Genomic DNA, 17,601 nt, shown 5'->3' on the forward strand with positions numbered 1-17,601 from the left:
ACCGCGGAAATTTAAAAGGCCATACCGTCTCCTCAAGAAAACAATTATGAGATCAACATGTGAAAATAAGTTAATATATTTTTCTTTATTTTACACTATGCATATATAAAACACGATTATACATTTTTATATATATAAAAAAAAACAAGGAGTTCAAAACTGAAATACTGAAAAACATTTCTATTTTTACTTGAAACTGTTATACATCAATTACACGTATAAAGTCATAAAGTTTGGTTTTATGCTGCCTATTCTGTTTATCTTGTATTCTAGTATTCTTGAGTTCTAGTAGCTCCTCCCACTCAAGGCCTAAAACAGTTAAATATTACCCATGGGTAACATGAGTCAGTCTCAGATGACTCTGTAAATCTTGAGTAGCTATGTTATAAGTGACAACTGGTCAAATAATTGTATTTCTATAAATACCAGACTTTAAGAAAAAAAAAAACACTCAATCTTAGGAAACAAGAAAAATAAGTATAATGCATAAAAATTGTGTCGTCTGAAACACTTATGATACATTATATCATATTATAATAGTAGAATATATAAAAATCTAAATATCATACAGAGTTATATAACCTTGTCCATATGGAATGTTACTTGGGAAAAAAAGAATGTTCATGCTGGGCTGTTATTTTTTTCCCACTCAAAAATAATGTCACTTTCTGCTGATGTCATTAAACAACTTTTGGATATTAAAGGGTTACTCCACAGCAAAATGAAAATGTTCTCATTAATCACTTAAACTTGTAAAAGCTTCATTCATCTTCTGAACACAATGAAATATATTTTGGATGAAAACCAGGAAACAGTTAATACGCTCACCTGAGGTGGTTTTGTGGTGCATTGCGGCTCTCATACGGTCACTGAAGCTGATTGCGGTCACTCTAGTCGATGCTTGTGTTTATACCAGCCACACCACGCACATTTATGAAGGGGCTATCCATGCTACATAAAGATACAAGCATATTCCTCCTTTGAAGAAATATATCCAATCTATCCTGCTGCTATGACTTATCGCGAGAGGCAAAAGGTTACATTTTAGTCACATAATATTGGTTAATGGAAGCACAGTAGCTTCACAATATTTTTTTTTACATGTATATTTCATTTATAAAGTATCACTAAAGTTTTGTGCAAATCTGTAATGGAAATGCGGTTAGTGTAATGGCAGTCGATGGGACAGTTACACGCCTCCCAGTTTTCATCCAAAATATCTTAAATTGTGTTCTGAAGACGAATAAAGCTTTTACAGGTTTGGAACAACATGGGAGTAAGTGATTAATGACAAAATTGTCATTATGGGGTGGAGTAACCCTTTAAGGTATGTATAACTGAACATAGTTATTATGACTGAACATGCAGAAATAGAGCATTCTACACATCGTTCACCACAAGTGAAAAAAACCTTGAGGCCCTGGAGCAATGCAGCTGTTGTTCTTGTTCTCCTTGGTTTTTTACTGGACAGTAAGAGTTCCATCCTCCCAGCTGTTCTGGTTCATTACCAGGTCATCTTCCTCTTTCATGCTGTTCAGCAGATATTTAATCCCAGCCTTCACACCTGTTTTTAAACCAGCCCCCAACGCATAACCAGCAACCCCAGCGGTTCCCCCTGTTACGGCCATGAGGGCGTCTGTGCCCAGATCCACAGTGCTGAAGATGGCTCTCTCTTTTGCCGTGTCATAGCAGCTAACAGATGCATAATAAACAGCTGTTCCCAGATTATACAGCGTGGAGACTGCCGGAATCCACTCCACTACTGTATACACTCGCTCCTCTTTTTCATTTACACAGTGATGCTGAGGGATCCCATTTCTGCGCCAACGGACAGACCCCACTTTGCAATTGTGAATCCAGCTCTCTGAGTTAGATGAAGGCACCACACGGCTTCCAGGCCTCAAGATAACGTGATAATATCCAGAGTCGCCGTCCTGGGTCACACCTGCACATTGGAATCCCAATCTTCCACAAGCCTGCTGTGCTTCTTCAAGACACAATGGCTTACTCTGTTCTGCGGCCTGTCCAAGAAACCGAGTGCCTTTCACTCTTACCCATCCATTGCAATGCCCACTAGGCCCAACTTTACCCTTTTCATCTTTCTCACCCACCTCAGCTAGCTGATTAATATTAAATATTACAGCCTGTAGGTGGCGTTGAGACTCAGAGTTCAGCATAGAAGGGGTTTGGAAATCATTGTGATGGACCATATGTGCTGAATCTCTCTCTTTACCTCTCTTGATCAATGCTAGAATGTCCTCTAAAAATTCATGTGTATCATTTTGCCCCAGCACCTCATAGAGTTGCATTACTAGGGCTTGGGCTTCAAACAAACACCCTGCTGACACCAGAACTGGCACAATTGCCAACCCTAATAGCTCCTGAGAGAAACCCTTTCCACTCCAGCCTCCATTAGAGAGCTCTGCACAGCTTGCATTGCACTGGAAATCCAGCTGACCTTGTAGAGAGGCTGAGAGGTTTGAGACCAAGCGATGGGCGGCAGCAAGATCATTTTCAATAACATGTGATTCTACTTGCTCTGTTTGAGACACTGAAGTGACAGAAGGCCTCAGGTTTCTTTGAGGGAGTGGAGCTCTGCCAAAAACCACATCAGACAGTAAGAGGTGGATGAGAAGTAACCATTTAAGTTTTGAATTCCTTTTAGTCATGTTGAACTGTGGAGACCTGCAACATCAAGCAAATCATGGTTTCTGTTTTGAAGGAACTGTCTACCCAGATATGAACACTCTGTCATGGTTTGCTCATCTCCTTGCATCATATTTTCTCTTCTGTGGAACACAAAAGATATTTCAAAGACTGTTAAACAAACAGTTTTGGGTCACCTTTGACTTTCAAATCAATGTCACCTGAAACCACCTGAAACCACTTTTGGATACCAACATTCTTTAAAATACACTTTGTGTTCCATTGAAGAAAGTAAATCATGCAGGTTTAGAACAACATGAAGATGAGTAAATAATGTTTCATTTTTATTTTTATTTTATTTATTGTTACTTTAAGTTACGCTTGTGCATGCGGTATATGTATCTGCACAAATATCTGCAGCTGTAGTTGCACCGCAGGGGGGAGAACATGAGATATGTGTATAAAGTGTAACTAGACAAAAACAAAGGAAGAAAGGAAAGAAAAGGGATGAGCACTTCTTTTGTAAGACCCCCAAATCTAAAAGACTCCTCTGCTTTTTCTACACTTCTTCTTTAAACATACACTGTATATTTAACATAAAGTTCAGGTTTTGAAATTTTATACTTTTTCAGAAATAATTCTGGCTTTATTTCCATATTTAAACGAAAATCTAATTAAATAAAACAACAACAATCTGCCATCATAAGATTCCATTCTATAATTTTACATTTTAAATTTCTCGAACATGCAAATCTAAATTGCAGAGGAAATTATATCTGAACTCATTTGCCTGTTACACTTGTTTTGAAATGATTGATCTTCGGATTAATATGAAAGTAATAAGGCTCTTACCTTCTAACAATCCCGATAGTACCTCTCTGTTAGAATCCAGCCTTCACAAAAGCATATACATCTCCCTTTCTCTCGTTTTGCCCCCTTCTCTCTCTCTCTGGCCCCATTGCCCAGTGATGAATGTGGCATCACGTGGAGAGGATCAATGTGTTCTATGGGCGTTTTGTTTATTTACCCTCATGTCCCCTCTCTTCCTCTCATTCTCTCTCTCTCTCTGCGTTCTCTCTTGAAGAGCATGGAGGGGTGCAGGGGCTTTGTGTTTGACCCAGATAAATTGCAGAATACGCGTTTCATGCCTGGGAAGACTGTGTGAGAGTGTGCCTGTGTGAGAGAGAGCAGGATTGTGCACCCGTGCGTACATTTTTTGTGGCGTGATTATAAAAAGATAGAGGACTTCACGTTTTGCCTACAGGCCATTACCCTCGCACAAAGATCCACTTGGTTCAGTAAAGTCAAACATTATTTAATTATTGTAATTCAATAAACAACATCCATCATTTGCTCAGAGATCACGGACAGATGTATTGCGTAATCGAAATTGTGGCATTGGACTTTGGACCCTGCTATATTATGTTGCCAACAGAGGGCGTTGCATCATTTCACACACAATAATTTCTTCAGAATTTTCTAATGTAAGTAAACTCTAAACGAAAAAAAAACGTTAACGTGGGGGAAAAAGTAAACTGCAACTAATCAGTGCAATAATCAGACATGGTTCACCAAAATTTAAATCTGATTTAGATTATGCAAATTATGCACAGCACGTGTAGCAAATGGTTTAAATAACGTTGCAGATTTGATGTCAGCAAAAGGGAACAAACTGATTATTTGGGTGGGGAGTTGGAATGGACAAATCATTTTGTGCCAAGAACTAACATTTGGGCAAAGAACTGCCTTGATTCTTCATGGCACAGTTTTCACAGTGTGCTGAAAACATTTCTTGGTCTATCATGACGAGATAGCATGACGCGGTTGTTGCAGATTTGTTGGCTGCACATTCATGATGCCAATCTCCCTTTTCACCATATCCCAAAAAATGTTCTTTTGGATTGAAATCTGGCGACTGGAGGCTACTTGAGTGTTGTGAAACACTCTGAAACCAGTTTCAGATGATCTGAGCAGTGTGACATGGCACATCTTCCTCCTGGTAGTATCCATCACAAGATGGGTACACTGTGGTCGTAAAAGGATATGGATATGATCAGCAACAAAGCTCAGGTAGGCTGTTGCATGTAAACAGTGATCAGTTGGTATTGAGTTGGTAAAGATTACCAAGAAAATATTCTTCCCACACCATTACACCACCATCATCAGCTTGAACCATTGTTCAAGCCGAATTCTGACTCAGAAACTGAGACTCATCAGACCAGGCAACATTTTTCTAATCTTTTATTGTCCAGTTTTGGTGAGCCAGCATGAATTATTGCTTTGTTTATCTGACAGGAATCTACTGCTGCTGTAGCCCATCTGCTTCAAGGTTCAGTGCGTTTAGAGATGCTCTCATGAAATACTGAGACCCGCTCGCAGTTGTCTGATTACGTGGGACCTTACAAATTTCGCTAATGGCTCCAGCCTCAGTGCCATCATTTCTCACTTAAGTGAGAAACACAGTAATGGGTGGGAGGAGTGAGGTACAAGCAGAAATATGCAGAAGTGTGATTCTCATTTTCACATGTCAACTTATTGGCCCAAAGCACAAAGGGATTCTTACGCTTGAGTCATATGTGACACACATGCTGCAATCACACAGATAAAGCACCATGTCAAGTTTTAATAAACCCTTAGAGGGAACTCAACATATCACCAATTAAGGGGGCTTTAAGTGATTTCTGTGTGTGTTCATGTGTGAGAACATAAGTCAGATATCTCCCCCAGTTTACAGTCATTATAGAGGCCACAGAGTAGGAAAACGTGTTAGATAGAACTCGATGCAATCTTATTTAGTCATAATTGGGTAAAATTGGATGGTTATAATTGGATTACACAAAATTACTTGGAGTAGCCTCGGGATGGGGCATCCATAGGGCTATGCATTATTACTAAATCAATGAGCTTATCTCTCTCACGTACATTTATACTCACGCACATCATCTTGTGTATACTGTGTCAGAGGCAGGAATAATTATTTAATTAATCTCTCGCTGCTGCTCATTGTCATGTCATGTGTATGTTTGACAGAAAGTGATGCATCGTCTTTGCAAAGTTTTCAGAAACTGATGTCACTTTGGGTTATGCTTTCACAAACACAAAGTCTGATAAATGCTCTGTACTTTCAATTATCACTGACCATGAGACAGACAATTTCTTTATAAATATGGACAGAGGAAGCATTCAACCACTATTTTCACCTTAATCTAAAAACTCAAAGGTGTGCTTGTGGGAGAGCATGTAGGTGGGCGAGGGTTGAACGGAAGCAACCTTTGAATGGTGAATTACATTGACACAAAGTGCAAACAAATATACTAAAAATAAAATACTATTATGTGCCACATTTGGATATAGTAAGAAAGATGATGGTCATGAGGACAGTGGAAGGTTTCTTCAACCGGCGGAACAAAGTCTGAACTTGCAGTGAACTTGTTTGCATTCAGTCTTTCATTGTAATCTGAACACGGTGTTATTCGCATTATGTGAATCGATATTTGGTGACTGAATGAGGCCAGAAATACGGTAAAAATTCAAGGAAATTAGGCTATAAGAAAGAAAATGAGAGCGATTCTGTGTGTGTGTGTGTGTGTGTGTGTGTGTGTATGTGTGTGAGTTTATTTGCGTAAGCAAAAGATGGTAGGTGTCATTCACCATTGAGAAGCACTGACTGGACTAGTGAGTGTGGGAGTACTTCCGAACTGTTCTAATGTTTCATGTCCGCTTCAGCAAACAAGCAACACTTTCTTACAAATGCAGGAACAAATCAGTCTTAAGGGAATGCATGCTTCTTACTTCCGCTGACAAGACTATCGTAAAGTAATCACTTGTTTTGATGGTATAGAAATGTTCGGAACTGAAGGAATCATTTGTTCTCAATGCAAACAAGCAGACTTAATCACTTCAAAGTCCTGTTTTCCGGCTCCACATCCCCTGCACAGCAAATCCGGCTTCATGAGGAACGTAGCGCGTCGGTGTATCATTAAGAGCTTTCCCGCTTGCTGAGGAATCAAAAGAGAAAAATAAGAATAATTTGAAAAAACTAATTACAATGTTCAGGGCTTTTCTATGCAAATTAATTTAGTAGAATTTCATACCCTATAAACATGAAGACCAGTAAAATCTAATGTTAAAAGGCAATAAATCACAAGGAAGCAAACCCCTCCGAAATAAAGAAAGAAAGAAAAAAGAAATCATCTAGGGGACTACTTGTCACACCAGGAAGAAACTCATTTCTGTTGTCATGGTGAGTATTTTAATTAATCCCCCCTCTCCTTTTTTTTAAACACACCAACAAATTCATTACCGAACTGTTTGGAACGGAGGCGTCTGATGGCAAATGTCAATCCCGATTTCATCTAGGTCTCACAGGTAGGAAAATTAGATACATACAGCAATCGTCACACAGAAAAAGGCTAAAGAGTTCAACAGGTCTAATGTATTTTTGCTACAAAAAGTACATCTATTTGAAAGATTATTTCTTCCAGTTTCAGAGAATTTTAATTCTATGTTTTAAAGCCATAAGCATTCATAAGTCAGGCTCCTACAGATCTTAATCAAGACAGCACCTTTTCTATAACCCACCAACTGCTTTGTCCTGATGAAGGACATATCTGTAATGAGATGGAGTAAATGGAAGGGCCAGTATAAGTGACTCATAATCCCTCTGAATTACAGGCATTGAATTTACTGCCACACATGTGTCTTTCCGAATCAAAAATCTTCTAAAACTCAAAGGCAAAGGCTGTTTGAATGATTTCCACAACACAATGCAAATAACCTTGTCCATTTTTATGATCCTTTGAACTGTAAAACCTATACTGTTCAAATTTTCTCATTTAATTACTGCTTCACAAACCTTACATAAATACCACAGGTCAATCTGCATAGACGATACTGGACTGGGTTTTACGTGAGACTCAAGAGACTCAAGATGAGGTGTGAGTTTAGTAGCAATATAACCGACCGCGCAAATACGTCAAGTCTCTATGTGTTGATGACTTTGCGTCACTAGAATATGTTAGCATCATTACGTGGTTCGTATTGAGAGCCAGCTTGCCCGAGCTCGTGTGAGCGGAGCGCGCGAGCGCTACAAATAAAGGAACGCGCGCACCTGCGAGTCTTTACAGCTCTGGAAAGGCAGAACTGAACACCATCCTCCGGAACTCCCGCTCATCGCAGCCTGATTAAAAGGTAGCAATTGCTATTTCTTTGTTGCCGTTTTAAGAAAGCAGTGTTTGGTTTGGATTTTCTAAATAAAGTTTGGCGCAGGTGTGGATATGAGGATGCCCTGCGGCTGGTTGCTCGTGCTGTTCTCTCATGTGCTGCTGATGCTCGCGTGTCCTCAACTCTCGCGCTGTGCGCTCGATTATCCGTCATTCACGGTAGGTTCACGTTAAAAAAAAAAACTTTAAAAAGTTCTAATGGTAAGTTAGAAATAACTTTCATTAAAGATAAATTAAAATATTCTTATTCTAAAATATATTAAAATATTCTTATTAAATATTCTAATATAAACTATAATTACTAATATTTATAATCCAGATTAATTTTTCCACAATAGCATAATGTATAACATTTTTATTGCACATTAAACGGTAAAAAGATCTATCTATCTATCTATCTATCTATCTATCTATCTATCTATCTATCTATCTATCTATCTATCTATCTATAGCTACCAAAACAGCATAATATATCCTATGCTAGTGTATTCTGATTCTGTGGTCAATTTGTATTTTATTTTTTATTGCAGAAAGCTAAAATTTAGTTTGGAGGATGAAAATAATAGAGAATATTTAAGTAATGATGCTTTTATTGTGGTGTTGTTGTTGTTTTTTGTTTGTTTTTTTGTTTTTTCATTTCATATTCGGTTAGGCTGCATGTATACTGGGAACATGACCACTCGAAAAAATCAACCGAGAGAATGTATGGAGATGGCTAGAATGAATCATAATGAAGCCATTATAGCCTTAATGGCTCTATTAATGTGATATCTGACTGTTAAACACGGGCTCAAGCAGAGGTTCAGTCATGTGTGTCCACACTGCCAGACCGCGCAGGTCCTTACACACACACACATCAAAAGAAATAATACAAAAAATGACCACTCACTGTTTTATTCTATTATTTTATTTTATTTTATTTTAATGATCATCACAGTCTGGAGTCTTCATGTCACTGAGGCATTCACATTAGTTGCTTAGACTTTCATTTGCGACCCTGTTTGTGTTTTCTGTGCAGGACAACAGCGACCCCCAGGCTGAGGGCTATGAGAAACGATATAATGATATTGATTATGACAGTTTCATCGGCCTGATGGGCAGGAGAAGCGCAGGTAAGACACAGGGAAACTCACGTGAATGATTCAGTTTGCTTTTAATGCTAGGCTATTAAACATTCACAGTATTGGGACGCACTTTTCTCACCTTCACGTTGCTGTTTCACAGAACATTCGTTAAGGTTTAAGGTTTAAAAGGCGTTAAGGTTTAAAACAAGTTGAGGATGAGTACAGGACAGAACTGAGAGCTATTTCTTCAAGGTCAATGGAACTTTACGTTGGATTTATTATTGTTATTATTTTTTCCACAGGAACAAACCGTGACACAAATCCACCATTTAGACGTAAGTTGACCTTTTCTTCATTAACATACGCTTATTATTAAATAAAGTAACAGCGGAGCTTGATGAGATTTTTCTCTTCGGTCTTTTGTAGCTAACATGAACGACATCTTTGTTGGATTGTTAGGACGGAGAAACACTGTGTCTGGTAAGTCTGTGATAGGACCGCTGAAGAGTAAATGGGAAATAAGAAAGTGCATTAATTTGTGGTTCATTTATTGGTAATTGTTCTCATTCATGTCACCACGTTTTAGAGCTTTTGCAGTGCAGAATGAGTCACATACGGAAGACTGCGGAGAATACACTGACCTCTAGTGGACACTACGTAGAATTGCAGTAAATGAACATTAAAAAATGTTAAAAAATCAAAAGCCTTTATTGTTTGTTGACTATCAGGTATTCCCGCTTGGAGAGGACAGAGAAGAGGCAACATTTTCTTAAAGGGCAGAAGGCAGAGGTGAGAATTCATAAGTTTAGCTTGAGTTAAACTGAATGGTTATAACTGAATGAATAATTGCTGCTGAACAACATAGTAAGTCATTTTTTTGTATCGTTATTTTTCTTGAAGGTTTTGCTGTGGTGTATGAAGCCGGACCTCTTTAACCCAGAATTCATGCAATTTTGCCAATCTGGAGAAAAAATATCCGTCTTTGTACGATAACTAAGCTGTATGAGTTCGTTTATTGTCAGTGAGTTCATTGTAGTATATTTTTTCCATTTTGCAGGATAAGAATTCTAAGCCATTAGTATTCCCGAATACAGAACGCATCAGACAAAACATGTGTTAAGACTTTTCAGCAACGACATAAAAGACAGATGAATATATAAAAAGGTACACACTGTAAATGTTATTGCTCATACCTTATTTATTTTGCATATGCTTATTTAAAGTGCTGCAAAAATACTATTTTATTTATTCATAGAAGAGACCACATAAGAGCAGTTTAATGTAAAATAAGTCTTTATTTAATATGCTGGTTATTATTCCTCATTGAATTATTCTTGTCACAACTTTGCCTCACACACTCTTTTATAAATAAAAGATTGCTGTGGAAGTACTGTACAGGATTCCCTTTGTACATAAAAGACCCTATCGACAAAAGAGAATAAGAAAGAAACACATATACCTTTGGATTAAAGACAAGAGCATGAAACGCATGAATTCAGAAATGCAAATTCGCTTGAAAAGGACTGGAAGGGCTGGTTTTGATGTTTGCAATATGAACGGTTCTACTTCCTTTTCAACAAGCTGGGTTTGCGCTTCATTATATAATCCACTACACATCTCCCAGAGTGCAGAAGCATATTTCTATGGGCTTTCTCAGTCAACGCAATTTGACAAAACATAACAAACCAAACACTCTACTCGTTGTAAGATTTGCACGTCTCTCTCTCTGTTGAGGATCTAAAGAAAACGCAAACTTAAGTCAACTTACGCAGTAAACTTTGTAAAGGGAATGTTTACAAAGACATTTTAGCCAAACAACTTTTCTAAGGAAAATCATCTGCATACTAGGAAAGCATGAGCACGTTCAAACATTTCATAGCTAGCTTCTCTCAGAAATAATGGAAATTATCTCCATAAAACAACTATTAGATCATACTTAAAGTGGGTGGAACAACCTCAAAGTGCTTTTCCTCCCTAAATCACAGAAGAGCACAGAATACTGCAAACATTTCCATTACTGTGGCACTTTTACAGAGATTAGCCTAGCTTAATTCACACCATGTATTACTGAATCCTTATTGATAAGTAAAGCAATCACGTTCCCGTCAAAACCATAATCTTTCCATTAACAATTTCAAGACGTACACAGAATTTGATTAGGAACTAAAACGAGGATGATTTTACCAATTACACACCAACCTTATATCTGTATGTATTTGCTCATTTGAGTCACTTCAAAACCATTCAGTACTATGACAAAAGCAAAAGTGACTTTGTGCTTGGAGTGGTCAAGTGACAAAAGTGGTTTGTATTAAAATAAGCTCCTTTCCGGTTCAAATAAGTTTAATTCATTCAAATAAACTTTATTCGAATTCCTTCATAACTGTGGTAAGTGAGATACCATGAACACTGCCGCCCCTGATTTAACCCTCAACTTTATCTCAAATTTAATGTGCATTATTTTAAAAGGGTCCTTTCAAACACTTACCAACACCGGCGCATTTAAAGGGACAGTTCAACCAAAAAGGAAAATTCTGTTGTTTACTCAGCCTTGTGTTTTGAACACATATGTTGAAGAATGTTTTAAATACATAACAAGGTTCAATCATCAAAAAAGAATACATATCTTTATTTGTCTTGAAAATATAGTCAGGTTTGGAACGACATGAGGGTGAGTAATTGATAGAGCTTTCATTTTTGATCGTACTATCCCTTTAAATACAGCAAATACAAACAAATAATTGAGTAATTCAGACATAAAGCACACACCACGAGAAACGGAATCAATTTCACCACCCTGGACAAGCAGCTATATCAACTTCAAAATCAACATGCCTAATCTCACGCGCAATAGGAGTTGCATTGTGAACTGAAGCAAAACCTAGACATTCAATCCCAGATAAACAAAAACCTTCACTCTACAAACAATTAAATAAAGCATTATGCGGTCAGTTTCAGTAACTCACAAGCTGCATTGCTTCACAGCGTGTTACACTACACCAGTCGTCTACAAGACCTCAATTCCCATTAGCATGGAGAAAAAAAAAAACAGTGTACTTACACCGTCTTATCTACCTTGCTACCTTTACTTCTTTCCCAGGCACTCATGAACTATTGGGCCAGCCAACAGGATCGAACTAATCCGTATTCTTGCGAATGAGGTGGTTCACCCAAAAACTGTTTCAATGAACGCAAAGGAAGATATTTTGAAGAACAAAACAATTGCTGGTAGTCATTCATTGACCTCCATTTTGTTTTCCATTTTCTTTTTCTATACAAGTAAATGGCTACCAGAATGAACATTCTGCGTAATATCTTCTAATAAAATATATATGAAGCAACTTTGGGAAGAGTAAACGATGACAACTTTTATTTTTGGGTGAACTAACCCCTTTCGGAGAAGCGTAATATGCTGTTTTGGTGTCAGCTAAAGGACTACGCCCTGGTTAATATTTATTTCGAAGTAATCTTAGTCAAAGTAAATTGTGCATGTTCAACTTTGGCAAAGATTTTGTACACTGTGTAGAGAAAACACTTTAAAGTTTGCTGGAAATGCATGATTTTTCTGGATCAGGGAAGAGGCACTAATTCAAAGGAATGAGAATATAAGAGGAAAAACAGGGCCCCTTTTTTATGGCATTGCCGTTAAATCATAAATGGTGGTGTGTTTATCACGACAATGCAGAGCAAACCCATTTTTACATAAAGAACTTTTTTTTTTTTTTAAATTAACACAAAGTATAACGAATGCAGAGGCATCCTTGCTTCCCACCCCAAAATATTACCCAATGTTATTATTATACTATTAAGGCAGGCTCCTCACACTCAACCCCCGAAGAACCACATACTCGCTCTACAAGTCCAAACCTTCATTTCATACAATTCTGCACTGTCCAATTAAAACATTCACATACAATTGCATTGTTATGAGGAACACGCCCAAATGTACCAGTTCATTAAATCACGCAAACATGTTATGCACACATTTCTGTGGCACAATACAGACAGATATTTTAAGACATTATCCAAAAAACAAAGCCATCCCAAAAACTTGGAAGAAGATTTTAAACGTTACTTGTAAAAATTCCTACGCAAATATCTGCTATAACTTTTCATTATGTTTGTGGGAATTCTTTTCTGCTTCCTGTACTTTTGCCCCCAGATTTTCCTCTATGTCTCCGATTTCCACTTTGGGGGCTGGAGCATTTAAGTCTTGTATGACACTGGGCTCAGGGGCCTGATAGCGGTATTTGTAGCCAAAGGCACGCAAGTGGTAAGTGTAGTATTCCAGCAGGTACATGTGTGAAGCATCCACATAGTGGAAAGAAACAGCCAGGTCTGAGCAACACTGTGGGCCCTAAGAAAAACAGGGAGAAAGAATATTATGTTATTAAAAAAAAAAAAAAAAAAATCCTTTTGTGTTCCTACGTTTGCTCTACTTTTTAAAACATAACTATAAGCGAGTCAAAGTGCCTGCACAGATACACTCAGTAGACTTTGATCTGTGCCAAAACAAACTTGTGCTTGGGGCCTCGGGCCTACAGTGACACAGGGATTAGTGGCTTTTGGCTTGAAAAGCACACAGTAAATGTTCTTGTGCGTCATTTATTTAAATAGGATGCATGTAAAGAGTGAGATTCACACCCTCAGGGTGCATTAAATGCAAACGTAGAGAGAATGATGTCTGATTTTTCACCTTTAATACGACTCTTTCGCGGTCTACAAAGGTGGCGTTTTTACTGAAGTGACTAAATTGATAGCCATAATGCCACAAATGCAGCGACAGATGTTTTCTTCTATATTGTGACACAAAATTGCAGGGCGGGTACTTAGTTATTGATTGGCTGGAGGCAGATCTTAATGCAAACTCGCAAACAATTGCAAAAAAGGTGTGTGTTTAAGCTGACAAAATAAAATCTGTCATGTTAAGGCTATTTGATTAATAAAAACTAATAAATAAAACTACTAAATGAGGCCGTCTAAGTAGAACATATCTCATTCGGACTCACCTGCACAATGGGGTAATAACAGTAGTTCCAATACCAGAAGGTCTTAGGAAATGTGCCAGTGAGATGGGACTCTGGTACAAAAGGATGGAATGTCTCTCTTTCTAAAGTGTCTCTGGAGTCTCCTGCCACGACGCCTATCTTTTCCATACACTGACCCAGAGCTAGGTCCTCCACGGAGCTAGTGTGAGTGCACACTTTGGTGCGAAAGCCCTCCACAAACCTCCTCAGAGCCTCTTTGCTAAGCACGTAACCAGCGCCGCCACTCATGTAACCCTGTTTTACATACGGCTTAAACCTCCGGCCAAAATACAACGGGTCCTCTGGAGAGTGGCTGGCAAGAATCCAGCGCAGGTTGTCAACGACCACGTAAGTGTCGTCATCCGCTTTGAGGAACCAGTCTGCCTCATCGCCGTGCTTTTCCATGACGTAGTGAAAAGCACGAATGGTTTTCCAGTACAGCTGATCTCGACCTTCCTTGGTGTTTAGGCCAACCGTAGGAAAATCAGGGTCGTCCACAGAGCTTATGAAGACCACAATGTTGCAGTGACGACTCCATGTAGCTTTCACGTGCCGAGCTTTCTTTTCGAGGTTATTGGGGCCGGTCATGACCCAACACAGAATGCGTACGCGCTTATAGAGAGCGTCAGCGAGAGTGCCATCCTCACCTGCAAGAGACAGACAATGATTACTCTGAAAAATAACACAAACACAAAATGCTACACATGATACAAAGTAGAAAATAGAAATGGAAAGTAGAAATTTTTAATGTAAATGATGATAGTAAACCTTTTTAGAATGAGAATTAATTTTTTGGGGCCAAATGCAGGACCTTTTAATGTTATAGTTTACTTAAAAATTGAAATTTTGTAATAATGTTGTTTATCTAATGTCATTCCAAAGCAAGCTAGTTCTTTTTTTTTTTTTTTTTTTTTTTTTGCTTTCTCATTTTTTTTATTTTGTCCATCAATTGAAATCATAAAGTATAAAAAGACACTATAAAAGTAATACAACTGAACTGTGTTATGGCTGCACAATATGTATTGCATGCAAAGTTATGTGCATCTTGTCAGTAAAGCCGGTTCTTTGATTAGCGGTAAATCTCAATCATCATCATCATCATTATATGACTCCTGAAATTCAAGCCAAATTTAAATCATTATCATCACAACATGATAGAAGTGCCTTTTAAAAAGGCTTTTTTTTTTGTTTGGCATAATTAACCCTTAAAAATTAACTAGGCAACGCCAAAAGGCTTTTAAATTATTTGATAAACATTTAGAAAAAAATGTATCTAGGAAGTACCGAATGCAATCTGTTCAAATTTGTGTCAAATATTTATTTGTAAAATTTAGAGCAAGCATCTGATAGTCCAGAGTTTATTACTTTTGGGATAGTTTACTGATAACCAACTGGTGATAAAACCATTCTGTAAACTTTAACAAGGACAACACATAAGATGTGAGCCCAAAATTAAAAGCAAAGTCCATCGCTGCAGAGAGTATACACAGTCAGATGCCAACATGCCCATAAAGACTTCCTCACACTAAGAAAGCTTAGAACAGGTTAACTGTTTGCTCAGCTGTTATATCAGGGTGTGATATCTACAAATCATACAAATGAAAGGGTGTGAAAGATGAAGCACTTCATACATCATCTGGCTCTACTTGTCTAATACACGTCTTGCCTTTATTTTTGGTTTTATAATAACAGAGTTTCACAGAATACTTGGGTTGCAAGACCTGAAAAACAACATATTTCTAATAATAATAATGATAATAATAATAATATGACAGTTTGTAACAGGCTATTTAGTGGATCTTTTCCATATTATGGTTTCCAACGAAACTATGCAAAATAAGTTGCAAAGGTGAAATAACAGATCACCAGGAATGTATTTTATTTAAATGCTACACAAGTTATTTCAGCTGGACAAACACAATTACCTTAAAGCAAATATACAAAAAAAAACAAAGATTCAAATTCCACCATCATTAACATCATGCTCGAAACCTGTATGACTTGATTTGCTACTAATCACTTGCATTTCATGTTTTGTTCTGCTTATTATCTCCTTTCTGTTTCCACATATGTCAGAAATAAAGGTGGTGAACATTTTGTGGGCGACTGATCGATTCACCATGTCACTTAAAATACAGAGTTTCACTTGTAGTGCTTGCAGATTACAAGAATTAGTTTCTATATTGTATTTACCTGTATGGTGAGGATGATTGAGGTTGAAGAGAGCCGACCTCTCCTTCTTCCAGTTCTTGTTTTCCTCTTCAATCATCTCCAGTAGGCTTTTCTCTTGGGCTTCGGACTCAACAGACCCCACATTCCGCGTGAACCCAACCTGACGCAGGAGCACGTACAGGGTGCACGTGCCCACCACAAAGCCCACGTAGAACGCGGAGCGCGCGCCGAGAGCTTTCATCACGAGCTCCGTACGTAGAGACTCTCACCTCAGAGCGACTATTTAGAGCCCAGACAGAAACACAAATGCATTGACTACAGAGACATACGACGCATTGTTCGCCAAAGCTTACGTTCACGATTCAGATATCATTTAAGCAAAACAAAAAAACAAATCGAAAATAAGCCTGATGTTATGCGCGTGACAGCAGCTCCGTGATGTAAGACTGATTATGACAACACTGCAATAGAGAGCTGAAAGCGTCGTCATACCAGGATACAACTAATGACACCTAAACGTCTTCACTGGAAATTGATGCAGGTTCAACTGTTTGCTCTGGCAAATTAGTTTTAAGTGTAGACAACACCATCAGGCGGTGTATAATTGGAGTTCTTCAAATGATCAATTTGTCTTTGAAACGGCTGACAATTTCGACACGTAAAATATACAAGCTAGCTAAAAAAAAAATAACGACGTTTACTAGCATAGTAGTGAACTAAGGGGCTCCATTTTTTTTTTTAAATAACTAAACCCCACAAAGACGAAATACGCCGCATAAAGTGTGATCATCAACTGTTGCTTTTGTTATTACAGAACATTTTGAATGACAAAATTAATGAAAGGTTATTTTAACACAGGAACACTTTTTAACATCTATTTCTAATAACAAAAAAGTTTGAAAACGGACAGCTTTGTTACGATTACAGCAGAAGTACCAGAACAAATCTTTCAGCCTTTCTTAGGTAACAAGGTGTCATAATCTTACCAGGCCGCTTAATTCCTCCATAACAGAAGTGAGAAAAACTGCAGGATTCGGCACCGAGGCCATTTCAGTCCAACTCAGAGCGCTAGCATAACAATATAGCTGTGCTTTTCAACTTAAATCAAGAAATCTGACAGCCCAATCAGATACATCGGCTTCAAAATCATCTCCTGGCTATTTTCTGGCCCAAACAAATACACTTTAGGGGGTAATATCAGGATTTATTTCAATCCAACTAGCAACGTGCTTCCTATCTCTTCCTGTGAACTGAATGTTGTTCACCAAGTAAAAGCCGAGCGATATGGGGGCGGTTCAGTTCCGTATTATAATTAGCCAACCCTTTTCCGAACTACTCCCTGTCAAACTTTGTCTCGTGAACAGTGACACGCACCCTTTGCACTAAATTGTGTCGCTTTTGTTTCGAAAAAAGAAAAATAAATATTTTCAACTAAACCTTTCTCTCAACGTTTAAGTAACTGTGAGGCGT

General features: G+C 38.0%; 3 protein-coding genes across 4 annotated transcripts; 1 reads left to right on the plus strand and 2 right to left on the minus strand.

Annotated features, from left to right (window-relative positions):
- Positions 1 to 160: 160 nt before the first annotated feature.
- apof (apolipoprotein F) lies at positions 161 to 3,707 on the minus strand. Of its 2 annotated transcripts, none has more exons than XM_043242852.1 (2): positions 3,499 to 3,707; positions 161 to 2,789 (listed from the first exon to the last, which is right to left on the minus strand). In XM_043242852.1, exon 2 carries the CDS (start codon positions 2,667 to 2,669, stop codon positions 1,461 to 1,463), a length of 1,209 nt encoding a protein of 402 aa, XP_043098787.1. In that variant the 5' UTR covers positions 2,670 to 2,789; positions 3,499 to 3,707; the 3' UTR covers positions 161 to 1,460. The 2 variants fall into 2 exon arrangements, with proteins under 2 accessions (XP_043098787.1, XP_043098786.1); XM_043242851.1 differs by having other exon boundaries at positions 161 to 2,685; positions 3,499 to 3,706.
- A 3,995-nt stretch (positions 3,708 to 7,702) lies between these two features.
- tac3b (tachykinin precursor 3b) lies at positions 7,703 to 10,319 on the plus strand. The gene is made up of 7 exons (XM_043241813.1): positions 7,703 to 7,836; positions 7,915 to 8,027; positions 8,887 to 8,980; positions 9,235 to 9,267; positions 9,359 to 9,412; positions 9,661 to 9,721; positions 9,833 to 10,319. Exons 2-7 carry the CDS (start codon positions 7,923 to 7,925, stop codon positions 9,849 to 9,851), a joined length of 366 nt encoding a protein of 121 aa, XP_043097748.1. The 5' UTR covers positions 7,703 to 7,836; positions 7,915 to 7,922; the 3' UTR covers positions 9,852 to 10,319.
- Positions 10,320 to 11,537: 1,218 nt separating this feature from the next.
- Positions 11,538 to 17,580, minus strand: c1galt1b (core 1 synthase, glycoprotein-N-acetylgalactosamine 3-beta-galactosyltransferase, 1b). Its single transcript, XM_043241812.1, has 4 exons — positions 17,118 to 17,580; positions 16,153 to 16,410; positions 13,942 to 14,606; positions 11,538 to 13,289 (listed from the first exon to the last, which is right to left on the minus strand). Exons 2-4 carry the CDS (start codon positions 16,370 to 16,372, stop codon positions 13,035 to 13,037), a joined length of 1,140 nt encoding a protein of 379 aa, XP_043097747.1. The 5' UTR covers positions 16,373 to 16,410; positions 17,118 to 17,580; the 3' UTR covers positions 11,538 to 13,034.
- Positions 17,581 to 17,601: the final 21 nt, after the last annotated feature.

This window comes from Puntigrus tetrazona, chromosome 6 (genome assembly GCF_018831695.1).
Source record: "Puntigrus tetrazona isolate hp1 chromosome 6, ASM1883169v1, whole genome shotgun sequence".
Classification (NCBI taxonomy): Eukaryota; Metazoa; Chordata; class Actinopteri; order Cypriniformes; family Cyprinidae; genus Puntigrus; species Puntigrus tetrazona.